We start from the raw sequence: 21,062 nt of genomic DNA, 5'->3' as shown, positions 1-21,062 counted from the left end.
TTTTAATGATATGAAGCAGTTAATGAAAATCTTTTTTTTTTAAATAGTTTTTTTAATAAAACATATTTCATAACAAGTATGATGCAAATTAACTATTGGCATTATAAAGTTATTGCAATATAAACATTCTGAAACTTTATGACAAGTTAGTTTTTTTGTTAGTTTTCAAATAGCAATTTTTATGTATTTGATCTGTCTTTGTAGACTAAAATATCCAGAAATTTTACAGATAAAAAATTTAAAGATAAATGTTTATCAGTTTTTCGAAGAAGCTCACTTCAACCTTTTTGATTCTAAAACTATTTGCTACTCACAAGCCTTGTTTATTATTGCTTAAACTGTTTGAAAAATTTTTGATGTTAGCCGAAAATTTTTCGTTCTCAAAATTTTGGTATTGGGCAGTAGCAAGGATTTCACTTCTTCAAGTGAATCCATAAAGGCATCAACAAATTGGCCAAGGAAGATGTTAACAAACACATAATAAATTTTTCCTTCAAATTTGCTTTTATCAGGGTAAAGCTCTGAATGTAACGACCTCTCTATAAAATCCAATAGAGAAAAATTAAGTCAAGAAAATATAATTCATAATATACCAAAAAAGAGACTTCTCGTATCCGAGCAAAACTCTTATCTCTGCTATAGTGTCCAAGGATTATAGAATAAGTTAAAAGGATATGAGTTGGCAAAAGTTTTTAAAAAAAAATTGAATATTTTTTGGACTTTTTGGAAAAGGTTTCCTCACACGCTATTATAGTACAAAAAGATGTGTTTAGAGTCTTACAACATATAAGTAGTGCCAAGTAGCTGTCCTTAAAAACAGTTAGAATAATTTCTGAATCGAATTAGACAAACGCTCAAGCTGTAATAGAGCGATATATTTCGCCCGTTAATTATCCCCGTTTGAATCATAGCCGTCAAAGCAGTTCCAAAATTATACTGTCATATTTTTTCGAAAAATGATTACGCGTCATTTTTTTCAAATTGATTTCAGAAACACAATAATCTTGCTATAAGCCTGCTACGAAAAATATCTACGAAAAGGTTTAGTTAAAATGTGAAATTTGACTGAAAAAAACCACACCAAGCATAAATATTCCGCACTTTCTGCGAAATCGGAACAGGAGTAGACTACGCATTTATTGGGAGGACAATGAATTTTTATTGAAGAGATTTTTTATTTGACTATTGGACAGTTTTCAAGAAGGGAAAAGCGTTTCATCAAGGATATGTCGAAATTATTTTTATTCGTCTATTGCGTCTATTATTCACTAAAAGCCCAGCAGTTGTTCCGTTTTCTGTAATGTTAAGCTTCCCGTTTTGGTTAAAAAAACATCTAATTAGACTAAAAAGTAAGATTGATTATCGAAAATGTTCAAATGACATAAATCCGATACCTGGGCATAATCGTGTCTGTATAAACAGTCCCATACAAATAGTCCAATACAAAACAGCCGGAATGAGAAAAAACAATTCAATACAAAGCAGTTCGAAAAACAGTCCCAAGAAATAATTGTTTTAAAAAGCCGGTAGGCCGAGAACCGTCCTTTGTTCAACAAAATACACAACAAAATAGGGATCACCGCAGTTGCGCCAACGTGTTGCGAACTTGCCATCAGAGGGTTGGACTTAATACGACATTTAGAGCCGGTTATTGCCGCAAAGAGGCGACGCGCGCGCAGCGCGCCCACACGCGACCTCAAACCGGACTGTTTTGTATCTGACTGATTTTTCCTTCATTACATGGTTTTTTCGATTAATTTGCTTTCAACTATTTTGTATAAGCACCGATATATTATATACAAAAAACTATAACATGAAATCTGCAATTTTCAGAGACACTCGGTTTGATATATTGCAAAACTTTTAGTTCTGCTTTGCAGACAAAAAGAAAATTTTTTTAAAAATAACGTGGTGATGCGAGGTGGAATTTGTTTAAAATGTTTCTTCAAAAAATTGATGTATCATAATTTTAAGCTTCATTTGTTTCTGTTTAATTATTGCTTTTAAATTTTGTTTCTAGTAAGTTTTATAAATTGAAGATCATGATAACGGTGTTTGAGTGCAGAGTAGAAGAATTTGCACACGGAATGTTTGGCAATCTACGGTGACTCACTTTTGTGCTACAGATTAAATACCCCAGCCGCACCTTCAGTTCTGAGTCGCCTTGGGTTACATAGCCAAGGGGAAACCTTTGATTTCCTATCAGGAACGTGAAAAGCCCAGGGTAATTCAGCAATTCGTGCCAGGGGCCACCCAGAAATTTGCCAGGAAGTCTAAGATACAAATCTTTGAAAACCAGGCATGCACACTAGCTAGGTACCCTTTTTCCAGGAATCCCACGAAATCAGAAACTTCTTAAAACAAAATGATAACCATTTACTTCAGCCATCTTTGCTTATGAAAGCCTGATAGTATTTACGACAGCCAATCCAAAAACGAGTTCGGCGCCAATATGTTCTAAATTTAAGGAAAAGAGCGCGCCAAAAATCAATTGTGTAGTTCAAGCTTTTCAAAAAATACTCAAGAGTGGCGATTATTTTTTGTTTTGAGCCCGAAGTTGTTTTCTCACCCATAAGAAGCAAGCACAGATCATATGTCGCTTTAGAATCCCGACCATGGTCATTTGACTGGTAGTCACCTGCATTGTCAGATCATTATTATAAAAGAAAACTAAAAATTAATTAACCTCATTCTTGTTACAAAGTCAGAATATAAACGCAGTATCTAATATTGCTAAAATTTTATAGAAGTAACATTAAAAATCGGGCTCTTCTCATTATAGTACCCCGGCCTAGTACCGATCAGGCTATAACCCCCTCCTTGAAATTCTTTTTTTTTTCAGGGATTTATATGTCTTTGTGTATGGGACTATGCTCAGAACTAACCTTATAATATTGTACTAGGCAGATTTTAATATCAAGACCAACTACAGTATCGTTTTAACCTCTTTCAATTGTCATTTTTCTTAAGAAAAACTGGAAACATGATGCTTTGCGTTATCACCATCATTTAACAAAGTGAGTCTTAAAACAAAGTTTTTTAAATTAGGTATTTTGTTCGCAATTTTATTGCGCTTTAATTAGTTTAAAGGCATGAACTTTTCTTAAGAAAAACTTAAAAATGCGTAAAAAAATAAAATGCGCACTTAAAAGAAGTTAAAACGACCGGTTTCACTAATAACTCGCTAGATCTATGAGCTACGACGATATATCGGCATCGTGACTATTACTGTAAAAAGCTTGCATTGTTTTTTCATGCTTTTTCCAAGCTGGAATTTCAACTTTGTGACCGGCCATTAGCAAGCTAAAGTTCTGGAAATCTTCGAAACTAGTCAGTCTCGGACTCAATTTCTTCCGACTGCTACTCGTTCGTCGTTCTCGGAAACTACCTCCTCGCGGTGATCCTGGTGAGACCTGACGATCATCGCTCGGAGTTAAATGACGAGAACGTCTTCGTTCTCGTGTGCTTCTTGTGCGACGAACATTACTTGTCGGCTTCAATTGATGATTATTCGCAAAGTCTTCTGCTTCTTGAACCTGCTCGTCACGTAAACTATTCGAGGGCGACTTTCTAGGGTTCCGAAGATGGGTAGTTGATCTTCGTTTTTCGGCAACTTGATAACTAACTTGATTATTCCGCGATTCGTATAATCTGGTGCTGTTGCTTCGTTCCATAGTATTTTTACCAGAGTTTTGGCTTGCATTGAATTTAAAACTCGTAAAATCTTTACTGTGATATTTATTAACCGGAGTTCCCTGGTAGAAAAATGTATTTTTGAATATTTGTTTGCCATCGCTCGGCGAAAGTGGCTTAGATCTGCAACCTGAACTTGCCGATGTTTCTCTATTTACGAATTTATGACTACTTTCTGTAACACATAGTTGGCAAAGATTTTCGCCTTCAGTGCAAAATTGAGAAAAATGAGGTGATTTTGAGTTTCTGCGCGCAGCACCACAACTTTTTCCGCGAGGAACACCGCAAGTTTTCTCGCGCGGAACATCAAAAGTGTCTGAATTTGAATTGAGATCAACGGTCAGCGCTTTTCCTGGGTTTGTAATCACTTTTCCATCAGTATTTGTAAATAGTTTTTCAGATTCAGTGATATTTGAATCAGGGTTTGAGGTCATAATTTCAGCAATGCAGTACTGGCATTGGCTGGATAGAATGCGATCGAGACTCATTCGTTTCCGAGTTGACGACTCGTCGCATGTCGGTGACGAGAGAGACTTGTGTCCCGAATTCTCCCGGAGACTCTTGGATTTATTTCGGGTGAATTTATGATCGAGGTATTGCGGCCCTGTTTGCGGAACTTGTAAGTAGGGCGAGGAAGACGTCGTTGATATGGTGGGTATCTTTTGCTTGCCAGTCATTTTCTGAAGCAAAGAAAAAACATATCTGCCATGAAAAATTAAGCATATCACGAAAGTCAAAATCCACAATTAATCATTTATTCAAGAATCGGCGCTACCAAAATTGTACACTCATAAAAAAAATTATCTCAGTAATATGTGCTCGATTCATAAACGAATAAATTATAGAATGAACTAACGGATCTTGTAAGCACTCCGATCTTCTCAATTGTAAAAATGATTATTTGAAAAGTTCACTTTTCGTATATTATGGTTAACCTTTGCATTAGTTCTATAAATAGGCGATTTTTCGTTGCAACGTTTTGTAGACAGGAAATTTGCTATTGAGATCCACCTCTTCAATAAACTTTCAGCAAATGACTTGTCTAAAGTTTTCTCTTGTAATCTGAAAACCCTGAAACTATCCAATTTAAGAGTTGTTTTAAGTTTGAAAAATTTAAAATAAAAATGTGGGATTTGAATTCTTTTTTTTTCTTGTAAGAAAATCAGAAAAAAAACAAAAGAAATAACTAAACACTAACTGGTCTCGAGTTTCGTTCCATTTTTTCATCTTCCGAGTCCTCGACATCAGCCGAGTGGTTTGTATCATCTTCAGTTGGAACATTCGAAGCATCTCCGTCTTCGCAAATTGCGCCGTCAATTTTAGGCGACTTACCCAGCCGATTAATTCTTCTCAAGCTCTTATTCGACATTCTTCGTTCGGGGGGTGCAGTTTGAATAGATCCGAGCGAGGATTCGCTTGATTCTGATGTCTTCATGTTGTTATCGGCACTATCCGATTTCCGAATAATATCGCCTCGTTTTTGCGAGACAGTACTTCCATTCACATCAATTGAGTGAGCTCGTTCCTGATTGGATGAGACATACGGTTTTTGTGGCTCCCGATTGGTTGAAACAGACTCATCGTCTTCGTCGACTGATGACTCAAGAACGCGATTCATTCCTGGAATCGGTTTGAGATCCGAATTTAGAAGAAGATGTTTTATAGTAGATACTGTTGCTGAACTGCGCCTAGCTTCGTCTACAGTTAGAATTGGGTAGTATTTGTTGCCTGCAAGAAAAAGATATGTTTAGGTTGTATTTGAAAATTTGTGCAGATACTTTTTTTTTCACTTCAAAAAGAATGACTGAACGTTGAAAATCTTTGTCTACGGTATCAAATTTCAGATATACAAAGCAAGGCAAACCGGTTACAGTGCGAGTTGCACAGATAGTTTAGACCAAAGTTATCATGTTTCAGAAAAAAAAGAAACCGATTCATTTGCTGATGTTTACTTATTTGATTGGTTACTACCGCTGCCGCCTGGTGATCGCTGATAATAAGTTTAAAATGTGAAATCTTAAACCAGTTTTTTTTTCAAAACATATCTTTTTCCAAAAACTTCTCTTGCGTCTTAAAATACAACTGGTATGGCTCACATTCAGGGGCGGATTTAGGGGGGGATTCAGGGATTCGACCCCCTGCCGATCCAAAGGGTCCTCCCTTTGATACTTTTTCAGAAATACATTTTTGGCCGACCGACCCTAAATTTTTTCTGAAGGCGCCTTCGGCGCCAATATATACTAACTTTGAGGGGGAGCGCACGCCAAAAAAAACGGCTTTTTTGACTGTTTTTTCAAATATTTGCCTGCGGCGCAGAAAATTTACCCCCAAAAAGGAGCAAAACAGTGCTTTGGGAGAGCTCAAAAAATCAATTTGGTCGACCTAAAAAAAAAGGTCGTCAAAATTTTGGAAATTTTTTTGAAAATCCGCCCCCCCCCCCCTCGAGAAAATCCTAGATCCGCCCCTGCTCACATTTGATATTTTTTTACGTCACTTGGCGTTTGTTTGATGTAATTTGGTGGGTATGGGAAAAAACAATCAAGTAATATTCTTCTTTCTGAGATCGAACGAACAAACAATTCCATCCGATTGATTATCTGGAGACAAACACCTCGAGACCCAAGATTTTGATACTTCGAAGTCAGAACTAACTCAAAAACATCACAGAGAAATCAATTAAATCTAGACCAAAAAAAAATAAATATTGACCAATTGATGTTAGCCAGCGCTACCCGCTCTGGCAAAAGCAAGGTGAAGTCCCATTTATACCAAGGTTCATTTGTTCATTTGCACCAAAATGAAAAGTCGGTCCCATCTGAACCAAAACTATTCAACTCGATTTCTGATTGGTCAAACTGTGATAGAACGAATCAATAAATTAGTTTTCTGCGGTTCAAACAGCAGAACACTAAACAGCAAAATACTGACCACCGCCTGTCGCGGCCAGCATTTTGTGAGATTACCAACAGAGGGTAGGACTTAACACAAAAGTTCAACAGGCAATCTTAAACAAAGAGCTCAAAATAGTCGGCTAGGTAGTCTTTATGCAGTTTTTTTTGGTACTAACGCGGTTGATTTTTTATTTTGGTACAAATGGGACTGATTTTTTGTTTTAGTATTTCGGAATACCCAGCAACAATAAAAATGCAACCGATTATCGCATGTAAATTATACAGCTACAAAAGATTAAGCTTTCAGAAACCCAATAATTGGTTTCATTACTTATCAAATCGACTGGCTCTTATCGATTGCATTTTATGGGGGTAATCAACAGTGCCAAAATACAACAGAGCCGAAATTGAAAACTGCGCCTGGGTAGTTTTTGTTTGTTTTACAAGCGGCCTAAAAATGACTATTTTTGACTTTTCCAGCTTCGTCCCATTTAATTAATTTACTTGTCAGTGATTTGGGTTGATTGAAAACAGTTGTTTCAAGGTCATTTTTGGCACTGTTGAACAGTGTTTTGATTACCAGCACTGTTGTAATTCGGCACTGTTGTACTGCCCCCATTTTATACTTGAAATAATCAATTCGAGAGATCAAAAAATTTTGTTTTTTAGTGTTCATATGATTTACATTATTTACAAATTAGAGGCAAATTCACATTTAATGAAGATTTCGTAGGTTAGATACAATTTTACACAAATAGATATTCATCATATACAGATTTGATGCAAATTGTCATCCTAATAGTCGAACTTGAGTAATTTGAAAATAACTAATTAAATATGCTTTTCAGTAGACTTTATGTGCTGATTACTTAATTGAAAAAAAAAGTTATTTACAAAAAATTGAAAACAAAAATGAATTGTTCTGGAAAAATTTCTGGAAATGTTTGACTTTTAATTGACAAGTCTAAATTGAAATGCTGAAACCAGAACAAGCTTCCAAAAAAATTTTCTTTTGTAAAAAAAATGGCCTAGAAAATCAAAATGACTTCATTTTTATTCAAATTGTTTTGCGAAACTCGTAGCCGTCAAAATTTAAAGTAAGTATTCTCGACACAAAGATATAATTTCTAATAAATTCTTTCATACTTACTAATCGAATCGTAACTTAAATCGATAAATTTAATTTTGCAGTTGTTTTGCGAAGACAAGCTACTGCAACCAAAAAGTTTGCCGACTAGGACGATAAAATTAGTTACCTCCTGGTAGTTAGTCTTCTAGTTAGAATTCAGTAAACAATAATATTTTGTTTTTCTGATTCTGCTTCATAAATTTGGATTTTTTTTTCTCAGAGAAAATTCTTTTTTTTTTTGAAAAAAATGAACATCATTCTTTTCTTGTCATTTTTGGCTGGTGTTTTAGGTCTCTTAGTTCTGTTTTAAAGTCTCATACTGGAAAGTCAGATAATCGAAAATCAATTTCTTTGTTGTCAGGAAATTTATGGGCTGTAAGACAAACGAGATTGCTGAGAAGAATTTCTTTCAATTTTTTTGTAATTCAGAAGAATCTGTGAATATTCATCACTTAAAACTGTGATGATATTAAACATTAACTATTCTTGTTTTAGTCAAACATCGCAGTTTGACTGCTAATTGTTCCGACTTTCGTAACAAAAGTAACGGAAAATTTGTGCTCGGTTGTTTTTTTTCTTTAGACAAACATGACTTTTTAACTAGCCATTTTAAAGGGATTTTTTTTAAATATCATTCAAAAGGTATTATTGTTGTCCTAAGTTTAAATTTGAAAAGATATTTTCAGAAAACTCAAATTGAAAAATTATTTTTATTATTTTTTTAATTTAATTTTTCATGTTATTACTGCCCTATAGACCTTAAGAGGCTTTTACGAGGCCAAACTGTGCACTGGATAGGCGCACAATTTTGTGCCTGTATGTTCCTGGTTTCCACAGACAAGTCTTAGAACATGTTCCAAAATGTTAGTAGTTTCCACTTACAAAATTTCAGTGGATTCCGCATACAAGTTCCTGTAACGCAAATTTTGTCGGCACTTTGATTTTATTCCGGAATCCGCAACGAGCAAGTATAGGAGCTGTTCCGGATGAGTCCGCAATTGTAAGCGGATTCCGCAAACGTATGCGGATTCCGCTTACATTTTGCGGCTTCCGCTTACTTTTTGTTGCGGATATCGCAAAGTTGTCTATTTTTGGAGCAATTCGAGCAATACAGTGTTTTAGCTATTTGTCCGTGGAAACCAAAAACGCAGAGAAAATCAAAGAAAAATAGCAATTTCGCGGATTCCGGGACAAATCTGATTTTTGCCAGTTGCTGAATTCGCTTACAATTCACAATATGCACAATTTGGCCTCGTAATGGCAGTCGGAACTTTCAGGGCCTCGCCCTGATACGAGCAGTCCTGTTTACGTTTTCAGTCTGAAACACAGAAAATGTTCCACCTGTTTTGAAATGAAATGTAATTCAAAATGTCAAATGTCTCATGTTTCTTGCCTCGGATCATGTTTCTCTATAAGTATTTCTCCCTATATTACCTTGTAGGGAATCTCCCCCCCCCCCTATGAAAAAAAAATAGAACAGTTAAGCATATACTAATTTTGTGCCTGGTTAACTATACCACCCCCCATATTGCAATAGGGGGGATAGTTACCAAGATCCCCTGCCTGTTTCTTACCTGATTCCAGATTTATTTGATCGTGATCTGGATCTGAAAGATAAGTGACTCCACAGAAGGGGTCAGTAGATTATACTGCTGCGTTATTTATACGCAGCATTTATAATAATAAACCGACATGTAGCCCGTTCTATGCTAGCGTAGCCGGTTCTATGTTGTCTATACTGGAGAAACAGTTTCGATACAACAACCATCTTTATTCACAAATTTTTATACCAAACTATCAAAACTATTATACCAATTTTTTTCTAACTCTAGCCGTTTCTAGATTTTAAGATTTTGGCATGAAGATTTTTACTCCGCAAGACTACTAATTTGAGGTTTCGCGATCGTCTAAATTTTGTATTGTTATGATGTTGGCTTCAGGGTTGGGGGAGGTTATTAGGTTTATGACAAGTATGCAATTTTAGGTGAATTGTGTCTAAGAAACCATTATTTTAGCAGTAGCTTCCTCAAATAAGTTTGAAAATAAGTTTGCGCTGCAAAAGTCTCTGCTAACGCGTTGCTTGTTCATTAAAAACAACTTTTTGTTACTCTAAATTGCCAAGTTGATTTTTGAAATCTTCGTGCGTCCAGTTTCAGGCGTCGATAATTGAATATTTTTTAATTTTAGTGACAGTTTTTGAAATTTGAGAAAAAATACATTTTAACCAAGTTAGAATCATATAAAAATCTCTTTTTCTTAACAAAAGATCGTCAATTAAACCAAGACATATCGTAAGTCAAGGCAAAACACTGAACGTTCCGACTGCCTTAGAACCGGTATCGGATAATTTTTAGTCAATGAATTATTGACAAACTATAACTTTGGGCTGTTAAAATTGAACATTAAGTTAAAAAAAGTCTGAGGAATATATGGCACTCAGACGAACAATAAACGTGTGTCAATAAAACTTTGTCGAGCGGAAAAATCCGCCATACATCAAAACCTCGCCTTACACAATCAGCATCGAAAACAAAATCCTTTTATATTCCCATCAATTATGGATTCTCGGTGCTCAAAGATTGATTTCAACAACTCCACCTCAGTTAACTTTATCTTTTTTGCCTTCAATGTTCTAAGCAAGGTCCCATTAATTGCTTTTTGAATTTTTCGTCATTCAGATATTTGGTGATTGTATGCATGGATCTATCAACGTCTGACATCCTTAGGAAGAATTGCCCAAAAACTCCATAGTTTCCGCTACATCTCCCGACACAGGTTTTTCAACTCCTTCTCTAGTAGCATCAGCTCATGATTGAACAAAATTAGTGAAACATTTTAAAGGAGAAAACTGAACAAAACGGTAAATTTTAGTGCAATGCATTCCAATCTCTACATAAAAATTGAAGAGCGGATTTATAACAGTTACATTTTCTAACTTGAAGCTAGATATCAGCATTCTCTGAGAATATTTAACATTTTTCTGAATTGAATAAATAATTTTTAATATAGTCTCCGTTATCATTTCTTCCAACTTCGATGTTTTTGAAAATTGAGGGGAAATTGGCAAGTTTTTTTTCAGTTCTTCTGGAACAACTAAATTGCACTGAACGTCAGCAAAAAGAGATTCATTTTATATTTTTTTGAGAAAAGAGTCTGTATTAAATAGCCTTTTGTAAGGAAAATAGATATTGATATAACTTTTGATCATTTCTTTCGTTTTGAAATTTTTCCACCACTCACGCTCCCAAATTTTTTCAATTTTGTATCCTTTCTCTTCAATGTACTCCCGTCTCATGTCATCCATCTCCGTCACTTTATGTGCTCGCTCAAAATCCTGATCAAACACAGACTTTCAAAAATCTTGAGAGGAAAAAATTGGTAGTAGCATCCCATTGGCTCGAATACGGTTTTACAACAGTGATGACAATAATAGTCGATTTTAGTAGTTTCCACTTACGAAATTTCAGTGGATTCTGCGTACAAATTCCTGTAACGTAAATTTTGTCGGCACTTTGATTTTATTCCGGAATCCGCAACGAGCAAGTATAGGTAGCTGTTCCGGTTGAGTCCGCAATTGTAAGCAGATTCCGCGAACGTATGCGGATTCCGCTTACATTTTGCGGCTTCCGCTTACTTTTTGTTGCGGATTTCGCAAAGTTGTCTATTTTTGGAGCAATTCGAGCAATACAGTGTTTTAGCTATTTGTCCGTGGAAACCAAAAAAGCAGAGAAAATGAAAGAAAAATAGCAATTTCGCGGATTCCGGGACAAATCTGATTTTTGCCAGTTGCTGAATTCGCTTACAATTCACAAAATGCACAATTTGGCCTCGTTATGGCAGTCGGAACATTCAGGGCCTCGCCCTGATACGAGCAGTCCTGTTTACGTTTTCAGTCTGAAACACAGAAAATGTTCCACCTGTTTTGAAATGAAATGTAATTCAAAATGTCAAATGTCTCATGTTTCTTGCCTCGGATCATGTTTCTCTATAAGTATTTGCTCGCTATATTACCTTGTAGGGAATCTCCCCCCCCCCTATGAAAAAAGAATAGAACAGTTAAGCATATACTAATTTTGTGCCTGGTTAACTATACCACCCCCCCATATTGCAATAGGGGGGTAGTTACCAAGATCCCCTGCCTGTTTCGTACCTGATTCCAGATTTATTTGATCGTGATCTGGAACTTAAAGATAAGTGACACCACAGAAGGGGTCAGTAGAATATACTGCTGCGTTATTTATACGCAGCATTTATAATAACAAACCGACATGTAGCCCGTTCTTTGCAAGAGTAGCCGGTTCTATGTTGTCTATACTGGAGAAACAGTTTCGATACAACAAACATCTTTATTCACAAATTTTTAAAGGAAATCAAAACTATTATACCAATTTTTTTTCTAACTCTAGCCGTTTCTAGATTTTAAGATTTTGGCATGAAGATTTTTACTCCGCAAGACTACTAATTTGAGATTTCGCGATCGTCTAAATTTTGTATTAATAAGATGTTGGCTTCAGGGTTGGGGGAGGTTATTAGGTTTATGACAAGGATGCAATTTTAGGCGAATTGTGTCTAAGAAACCATTTTTTTAGCAGTAGCTTCCTCAAATAAGTTTCAAAATAAAATTGCGCTGCAAAAGTCCCTGCTAACGCGTTGCTTGTTCATTAAAAACAACTTTTTGTTACTCTAAATTGTCAAGTTCATTTTTGAAATTTCCGTGCGTCCAGTTTCAGTCGTCGATAATTGACTATTTTTTAATTTTAGTGACAGTTTTTGAAATTTGAGAAAAAATACATTTTAACCAAGTTAGAATCATATAAAAATGTCTTTTTCTTAACAAAAGATCGTCAATTATACCAAGACTTTTCGTAAGTCAAGGCAAAATACTGAACGTTCCGACTGCCTTAGAACCGGTCTCGGATAATTTTTAGTCAATGAATTATTGACAAACTATAACTTTGGGCTGTTAAAATCGAATATTAAGTTTTAAAAAGTCTGAGGAATATATGGCACTCAGACGAACAATAAACGTGTGTCAATAAAACTTTGTCGAAGGGAAAAATCCGCCATACATCAAAAGCTCGCATTACACAATCAGCATTGAAAAAAAAAATGCTTTTATATTCCCATCAATTATGGATTCATTGAAGGCAAAAAAGATAAACTTAACTGAGGTGGAGTTGTTGAAATCAATCTTTGAGCACCGAGAATCCATAATTGATGGGAATATAAAAGGATTTTATTTTCGATGCTGATTGTGTAAGGCTAGGTTTTGATGTATGGCGGATTTTTCCGCTCGACAAAATTTTATTGACACACGTTTATTGCTCGTCTGAGTGCCATATATTCCTCAGACTTTTTTAAACTTAATGTTCGATTTTAACAGCCCAAATTTATAGTTTGTCAAAAATTCATTGGCTAAAAATTATCCGAGACCGGTTCTAAGGCAGTCGGAACGTTCAGTATTTTGCCTTGAATTACGAATAGTCTTGGTTTACTTGACGATTTTTTGTTAAGAAAAAGAGATTTTTATATGATTTTAACTTGGTTAAAATGTATTTTTTCTCAAATTTCAAAAACTGTCACTAAAATTAAAAAATAGCCAAATATCGACGCCTGAAACTGGACGCACGGAAATTTCAAAAATGAACTTAACAATTTACAGTAACAAAAAGTTGTTTTTAATGAACAAGCAACGCGTTAGCAGGGACTTTTGCAGCGCAAACTAATTTTCAAACTTATTTGAGGAAGCTACTGCTAAAATATTGGTTTCTTAAACACAATTCACCTAAAATTGCATACTTGTCATAAACCTAATAACCTCCCCCAACCCTGAAGCCAACATCTTAACAATGCAAAATTTAGACGATCGCGAAACCTCAAATTAGTAGTCTTGCGAAGTAAAAATCTTCATGCCAAAATCTTAAAATCTAGAAAAGGCTAGAGTTAGAAAAAAAATTGGTATAATAGTTTTGATGTCCTTTATAATTTTGTAAAGAAAGATGGTTGTTGTATCGAAACTGTCTCTCCAGTATAGACAACTTAGAACCGGCTACTCTTGCAAAGAACGGGCTACATGTCGGTTTGTTATTATAAATGCTGCGTATAAATAACGCAGCAGTATATTCTACTGACCCCTTCTGTGGTGTCACTTATCTTTTAGTTCCAGATCACGATCAAATAAATCTGGAATCAGGTACGAAACAGGCAGGGGATCTTGGTAACTACCCCCCTATTGCAATATGGGTGGTGGTATAGTTAACCAGGCACAAAATTAGTATATGCTTAACTGTTCTATTGTTTTTTCATAGCGGGGGGGGGGAGATTCCCTACAAGGTAATATAGCGAGCAAATACTTATAGAGAAACATGATCCGAGGCAAGAAACATGAGACATTTGACATTTTGAATTACATTTCATTTCAAAACAGGTGGAACATTTTCTGTGTTTCAGACTGAAAACGTAAACAGAGCTGCTCGTATAAGGGCGAGGCCCTGTATGTTCCGACTGCCATTACGAGGCCAAATTGTGCATTTTGTGAATTGTAAGCGAATTCAGCAACTGGCAAAAATCAGATTTGTCCCGGAATCCGCGAAATTGCTATTTTTCTTTCATTTTCTCTGCGTTTTTGGTTTCCACGGACAAATAGCTAAAACACTGTTTTGCTCGAATTGCTCCAAAAACAGATAACTTTACGGAATCCGCAACAAAAAGTAAGCGAAAGCCGCAAAATGTAAGCGGAATCCGCATACGTTTGCGGAATCCGCTTACAATTGCGGACTCAACCGGAACAGCTACCTATACTTGCTCGTTGCGGATTCCGGAATAAAATCAAAGTGCCGACAAAATTTACGTTACAGGAATTTGTACGCGGAATCCATTGAAATTTTGTAATAGGAAAATACTAAAATCGACTATTATTGTCAACACTGTTGTAAAACCGTATTCGAGCCAATGGGATGCTACTACCAATTTTTTCCTCTCAAGGTTTTTGAAAGTCTGTGTTTGATCAAGATTTTGAGCGAGCACATAAAGAGACGGAGATGGATGACATGAGACGGGACAACATTGAAGAGAAAGGATACAAAATTGAAGAAATTTGGGAGCGTGAGTGGTGGAAAAATTTCAAAACGAAAGAAATGATCGAAAATTATATCAATATCTATTTTCCTCACAAAATGATATTTAATACAGACTCTTTCTTCAAAAAAAATATAAAATGAATCTCTTTTTGCTTACGTTCAGTGCGATTTACTTGTTCCAGAAGAACTGAAAAAAAAAATACGAATTTCCCCTCAATTTTTAAAAAACATCGAAGTTGGAAGAAACGATAACGGAGACTACATTAAAAATTATTTTTTCATTTCAGAAAAAATGTTAAATATTCTCAGAGAATGCTGATATCTAGCTTCAAGTTAGAAAATGTAACTGTTATAAATGCGCTCTTCAATTTTTATGAAGAGATTGGAATGCATTGCGCTAAAATTTACCGTTTTGTTCAGTATTCTCCTTTAAAATGTTTCACTAATTTTGTTCAATCATGAGCTGATGCTACTAGAGAAGGAGTTGAAAAACCTGTGTCGGAAGATGTAGCGGAAACTATGGAGTTTTTGGGGAATTCTTCCTAAAGATGTCAGACGTTGATAGATCCATGCATACAATCACCAAATATCTGAATGACGAAAAACTCAAAAAGCATTTAATGGGACCTTGCTTAGAACATTGAAGGCAAAAGAGATAAAGTTAACTGAGGTGGAGTTGTTGAAATCTATCTTTGAGCACCGAGAATCCGTAATAGATGGGAATATAAAAGGATTTTATTTTCGATGTTGATTGTGAAGGCGAGGTTTTGATGTATGGCGAATTTTTCCGCTCGACAAAGTTTTATTGACCCACGTTTTTTGTTCGTCTGAGTGCCATATATTCCTCAGACTTTTTTTAAACTTAATGTTCGATTTTAACAGCCCAAAGTTATAGTTTGTCAATAATTCATTGACTAAAAATTATCCGAGACCGGTTCTAAGGCACTCGGAACGTTCAGTGTTTTGCCTTGACTTACGATATGTCTTGGTTTAATTGACGATCTTTTGTTAAGAAAAAGAGAATTTTATATGATTCTAACTTGGTTAAAATGTATTTTTTCTCAAATTTCGAAAACTGTCACTAAAATTAAAAAATATTCAATTATCGAAGCCTGAAACTAGACGCACGGAGGTTTCAAAAACGAACTTGACAATTTAGAGTAACAATAAGTTGTTTTTAATGAACAAGCAACGCGTTAGCAGGGACTTTTGCAGCGCAAACCTATTTTCAAACTTATTTAAGGAAGCTACTGCTAAAATAATGGTTTCTTAGACACAATTCACCTAAAATTGCATACTTGTCAGGAACCTAATAACCTCCCCCAACCCTGAAGCCAACATCTTAACAAAACAAAATTTAGACGATCGCGAAACCTCAAATTAGTAGTCTTGTGGATTAAAAATCTTCAAGCCCAAATCCTAAAATCTAGAAACGGCTAGAGTTAGAAAAAATATTGGTATAATAGTTTTGATGTCCTTTAAAAATTTGTCAATAAAGATGGTTGTTGTATCGAAACTGTTTCTCCAGTATAGACAACGTAGAACCGGCTACTCTTGCATAGAACGGGCTACATGTCGGTTTATTATTATAAACGCTGCGTATAAATAACGCAGCAGTATATTCTACTGACCCATTCTGTAGCGTCACTTATCTTTCAGTTCAAGATCACAATCAAATAAATCTGGAATCAGGTACGAAACAGGCAGGGGATCTTGGTAACTATCCCCCCTATTGCAATATGGGGGGGTGGTATAGTTAACCAGGCACAAAATTAGTATATGCTTAACTGTTCTATTCTTTTTTCATAGGGGGGAGCTTCGCTACAAGGTAATATAGGGAGAAAATACTTATAGAGAAACATGATCCGAGGCAAGAAACATGAGACGTTTGAAATTTTGAATTACATTTCATTTCAAAACAGGTGGAACATTTTCTGTGTTTCAGACTGAAAACGTAAACAGGACTGCTCGTATCAGGGCGAGGCCCTGAATGTTCCGACTGCCATTACGAGGCCAAACTGTGCATTTTGTGAATTGTAAGCGAATTCAGCAACTGGCAAAAATCAAATTTGTCCCGGAATCCGCGAAATTGCTATTTTTCTTTGATTTTCTCTGCGTTTTTGGTTTCCACGGACAAATAGCTAAAACACTGTATTGCTCGAATTGCTCCAAAAATAGACAACTTTGCGAAATCCGCAACAAAAAGTAAGCGGAAGCCGCAAAATGTAAACGGAATCCGCATACGTTTGCGGAATCCGCTTACAATTGCGGACTCATCCGGAACAGCTACCTATACTTGCTCGTTGCGGATTCCGGAATAAAATCAAAGTGCTGACAAAATTTACGTTACAGGAACTTGTACGCGGAATCCACTGAAACTTTGTAAGTGGAAACTACTAACATTTTGGAACATGTTCTGAAACTTGTCTGTGGAAACTAGGAACATACATGTCAGACGTTGATAGATCCATGCATACAATCAGGTCCCATTAATTGCTTTTTGAGTTTTTCGTCATTCAGATATTTGGTGATTGTATGCATGGATCTATCAACGTGTGACATCCTTAGGAAGAGTTGCCCAAAAACTCCATAGTTTCCGCTACATCTCCCGACACAGGTTTTTCATCTCCTTCTTTAGTAGCATCAGCTCATGATTGAACAAAATTAGTGAAACATTTTAAAGGAGAATACTGAACAAAACGGTAAATTTTAGTGCAATGCATTCCAATCTCTTCATAAAAATTGAAGAGCACATTTATAACAGTTACATTTTCTAACTTGAAGCTAGATATCAGCATTCTCTGAGAATATTTAACACTTTTCTGAATTGAATAAATAATTTTTAATATAGTTTCCTTTATCATTTCTTCCAACTTCGATGTTTTTGAAAATTGAGGGGAAACTGGCAAGTTTTTTTTTTCAGTTCTTGTGGAACAACTAAATTGCACTGAACGTAAGCAAAAAGAGATTCATTTTATATTTTTTCGAAGAAAGAGTCTGTATTAAATAAACTTTTGTAAGGAAAATAGGTATTGATATAGTTTTTGATCAAGTCTTTCGTTTTGAAATTTTTCCACCACTCGCGCTCCCAAATTTTTTCAATTTTGTATCCTTTCTCTTCAATGTACTCCCGTCTTATGTCATCCATCTCGTCTCTTTATGTGCTCGCTCAAAATCCTGATCAAACACAGACTTTCAGAATTTTGAGAGGAAAAAACAGTGATGGCAATAATAGTCAATTTTTTGTCCACAGGAAAACAGTAGATATTCTCTTGTTCTCCAGACAAGAAAAAAATCTCAATTTTGCATTTTGGTCTTGTTTCTTTGTAATAAGACATGACAATATTCTCAAAGTTGCGAGATCGGTTTTGTCTATGTTTAAAAAGTTCCATTTCGGCGTCAATCTACCATCTCGTGTACAACTCTTTGGCATATCTTGACACCTTGAGTATGGGTTTGCACCAATTCCAGCAATCGACGTACGAATACGTGATGAACTTCGGTTGAATTTCTCATCAACTACAGCTTTTTGAGTGAACACAAAGAAAAAGCCAACGTTCATGTCATCTCGAAAAATTTTCTCACACATATTTTTATCATTTTCGCAAAATGGAAGAAATTTGTTATTTGTAGATTTGTGCAGACATATTTTTCCTAGATTTAGAAGTGTATATTCAAGTTTTAAAATATGAATTTCATTGTTTTGATGAAACTGTTTCATTTTTTTGCATTGTTTTGAGAGTTGAAAGAACATTCTTGTTGATGTGCCACTGCAAACAGTCTTTAAACACTGTCATTTTGTATTTTTTTTTCAAATCTCTTTTATGTAACTGTAATTTTCCCACTCAAATCGGATTCCCATTTAATTATTTGAAGCTTTTTCAGTGCTTGTTGATCATCTAGTCCACCTTTTCGCAGTTTTTTCTAGTTGGTAAAAGTTTTTTTGTCTAAAGGATAGTTTTTTTCAGTTTACTGAAAAGGGCTTCATACGGAGGCAACTCGGTTAAATCAACCTGTCAGGTTTATCAAACTTTTCATAGATGAATTTTTTTTCGGTTTATAGGCTTTGAGTTAGGATTGTAGAGTTGTTGCTTCACACAGAAGATTCATTATGTCGAGAAATTTTAAATCTCCAATTTTGAAAGTTATATAAACGTTGGCTTTTTCGATGACTGATTTTTTAACTTCTTTATCGCGAAGCAAAAAGGGCATTAATTAAGATTTGATAAAATTCAAAACAATTCTACACTTTTTAGTCCAAAAACCGGCAAAGTATTTACATATCTCTCAAGATGTTGTTTCAAATCACTTATTTGATTTTTCTGAGATCGCAAAATTGTGTGGTCATAACTGCTTCTTCCCAATCTTCATTGCATTCGTACTCCCATCCAATTTGTTAATTGAATCGATCTTGCCTCGCTCATTCAATTGATCAAAAATCTTTTTCATTCGTTCATTGACGGCCATTTCAATATCTTGAAATTTTGCTCTCATCTCCAAATTACTTTTGCGGCCAAAAGTTCGACATTTGAAACAAAATCAATGATCAAGTTCTCTGGATCCTTGTTGTACAGAAAGACCGGCTCCTCGAGCAGATTTGATGATATAGAGACTGAAACTAGAACAGATTTTCGAATCCTGCTTGTAGTTTGTTTCTCTTTTAGTTCTTCGCTAGAAACACGAATTTAAAAAATGCTAGGTTATTGAAATTATTTTAATCTTAAGAAACTGGTAGGTTGAATTCTTCTAGCTTTTCCAAGAGGGTTTTGCGAAGAAAACTCCCCCTTTTTTTTAAACATTCCTCAACTGATCCTTGCATCTCAGAGTAGAGGAACACAACTAAAAAACCGGAAAAATTGAAGATATATAAATTGATTGAATGATATGATTGTTGAATCTCAGCATTGTGACTGCTTTATCAAACATCATAAAAACCTCTTTGAGCTAGTTCTCCGACATATTCTTCTTGTTGAGTATCGAAATCGTGTAAGGTTCCTTTGTGCAATTTCCTCGAAAACAGACAGGTCTTCAACGACACGCCACGATTTAATTTAGGATTATGACCAGGATTTGTTATTATTCTGTGACGAATATAGAAACGAGCGAGTCGAGATCATTGATTCTGGGCATGTACTTGGCTCATGCACGGAAAAGACATAAACGATCTTATCTTGTCTTTGTTGGATAAAAAACAGTTAACAGACCGGTTTTTCAGTAAAAATTCGAGTATTATAGAATCAGGACATCCCAGTAGTACATTTTTGAGCAGAACAGCAGAAGTTGTGAATCTGCTAATCAACAAGTTCAAAATCCTGTGTGATCAGGATCGGAATAAGATTTTCAGAGATTTTCTTTAGAAAAATCATCAATTTCGAACTTAATCGAAATCAAAATACTGGAATATTTTCTATCAGCAGCTTCTCATTCAGTTTATGCAAAATTTCAATTGACATGTTGATAAAACTTGAAGAAAGATTACTTGATTTTTTCTGATATGATCCGACTTTGTTTGAAAGTTTTTTATGAAAGAAAGCTGAAATTTGATCGGATTGGACACGACTGCAGACTAAATAAGGAAAATTTGTTCTGATTGGTTGAACCCACTTTTTTGAAATTAGTTTACTCATCATTTTCTAGTAGAAAAAGTTTTGTTTTTAACTTAATCACCGTCAACTAGCTCTTCTTTCAGCTCTAAATCAGTCGTTTTTCTTGATTTTACCTAGTCACATCTCATTTCATTTTACTTTTCAACGTGATTTTCTGCGTGTTGATTAAAAACCTTACCTACATGGTAATCAAGGTACTCGAGTTGGTCTCTGGGTTTTTTTTTGGTTCAAATGGATGTCCGAATTCAAGTGTTCAAATGGGAAATGATTTTCACGAGCATCATATGCATTATATTCTCCTCATCTGGAATTAATTCAGAAGGATGAGAAGGATGTTAAAGGTTCCAGAACAAGTTGGGGTGGGTTATCCTAAGGTTCCTGATATGTGGCTCAACTTGTGAACGATTTCCTCTTTCCGTCGGAAAAAGAAGGACTTGTGGAGCACCCAATTACAAACGTAGAGGAAGAGAGGTTCTCTAACTGAAGGAATCCAGTGAGCGAAGTACTAAGTGAACCATCGGCGTTGGATGCAACGCCAGCTTTGCATTTCATTGAAAACTTGCAGCTTTTTAACAATTCAGCTGCTTGACAGCTCTTTGATTTGTAAATAAATTGATTGTTGCCTTGTGCCTCTTAATTTATATACTTTTTTTCGGATTAGTGT

The 21,062-nt window shown here is 35.3% G+C and overlaps 1 protein-coding gene across 1 annotated transcript in view; it reads right to left on the bottom strand.

The window, feature by feature from the left end:
• Positions 1 to 3,144: 3,144 nt before the first annotated feature.
• LOC134851166 (uncharacterized) overlaps positions 3,145 to 21,062 on the bottom strand; it is a 79,035-nt gene continuing 61,117 nt past the window's right edge. Inside the window, exons 3-4 of the mRNA XM_063867132.1 lie at positions 4,892 to 5,421; positions 3,145 to 4,373 (exon numbers count right to left, since the gene is read on the bottom strand). Of these exons, the coding sequence (XP_063723202.1) occupies positions 3,198 to 4,373; positions 4,892 to 5,421 (1,706 nt within the window). The 3' untranslated portion in view covers positions 3,145 to 3,197. The remainder of the gene's footprint in view (positions 4,374 to 4,891; positions 5,422 to 21,062) is intronic.

This window comes from Symsagittifera roscoffensis, chromosome 7 (genome assembly GCF_963678635.1).
Source record: "Symsagittifera roscoffensis chromosome 7, txSymRosc1.1, whole genome shotgun sequence".
NCBI lineage: Eukaryota > Metazoa > Xenacoelomorpha > Acoela > Convolutidae > Symsagittifera > Symsagittifera roscoffensis.
Note: the sequence above shows the minus strand (reverse complement) of the source record. Positions and strands in the feature narration are given on the sequence as shown.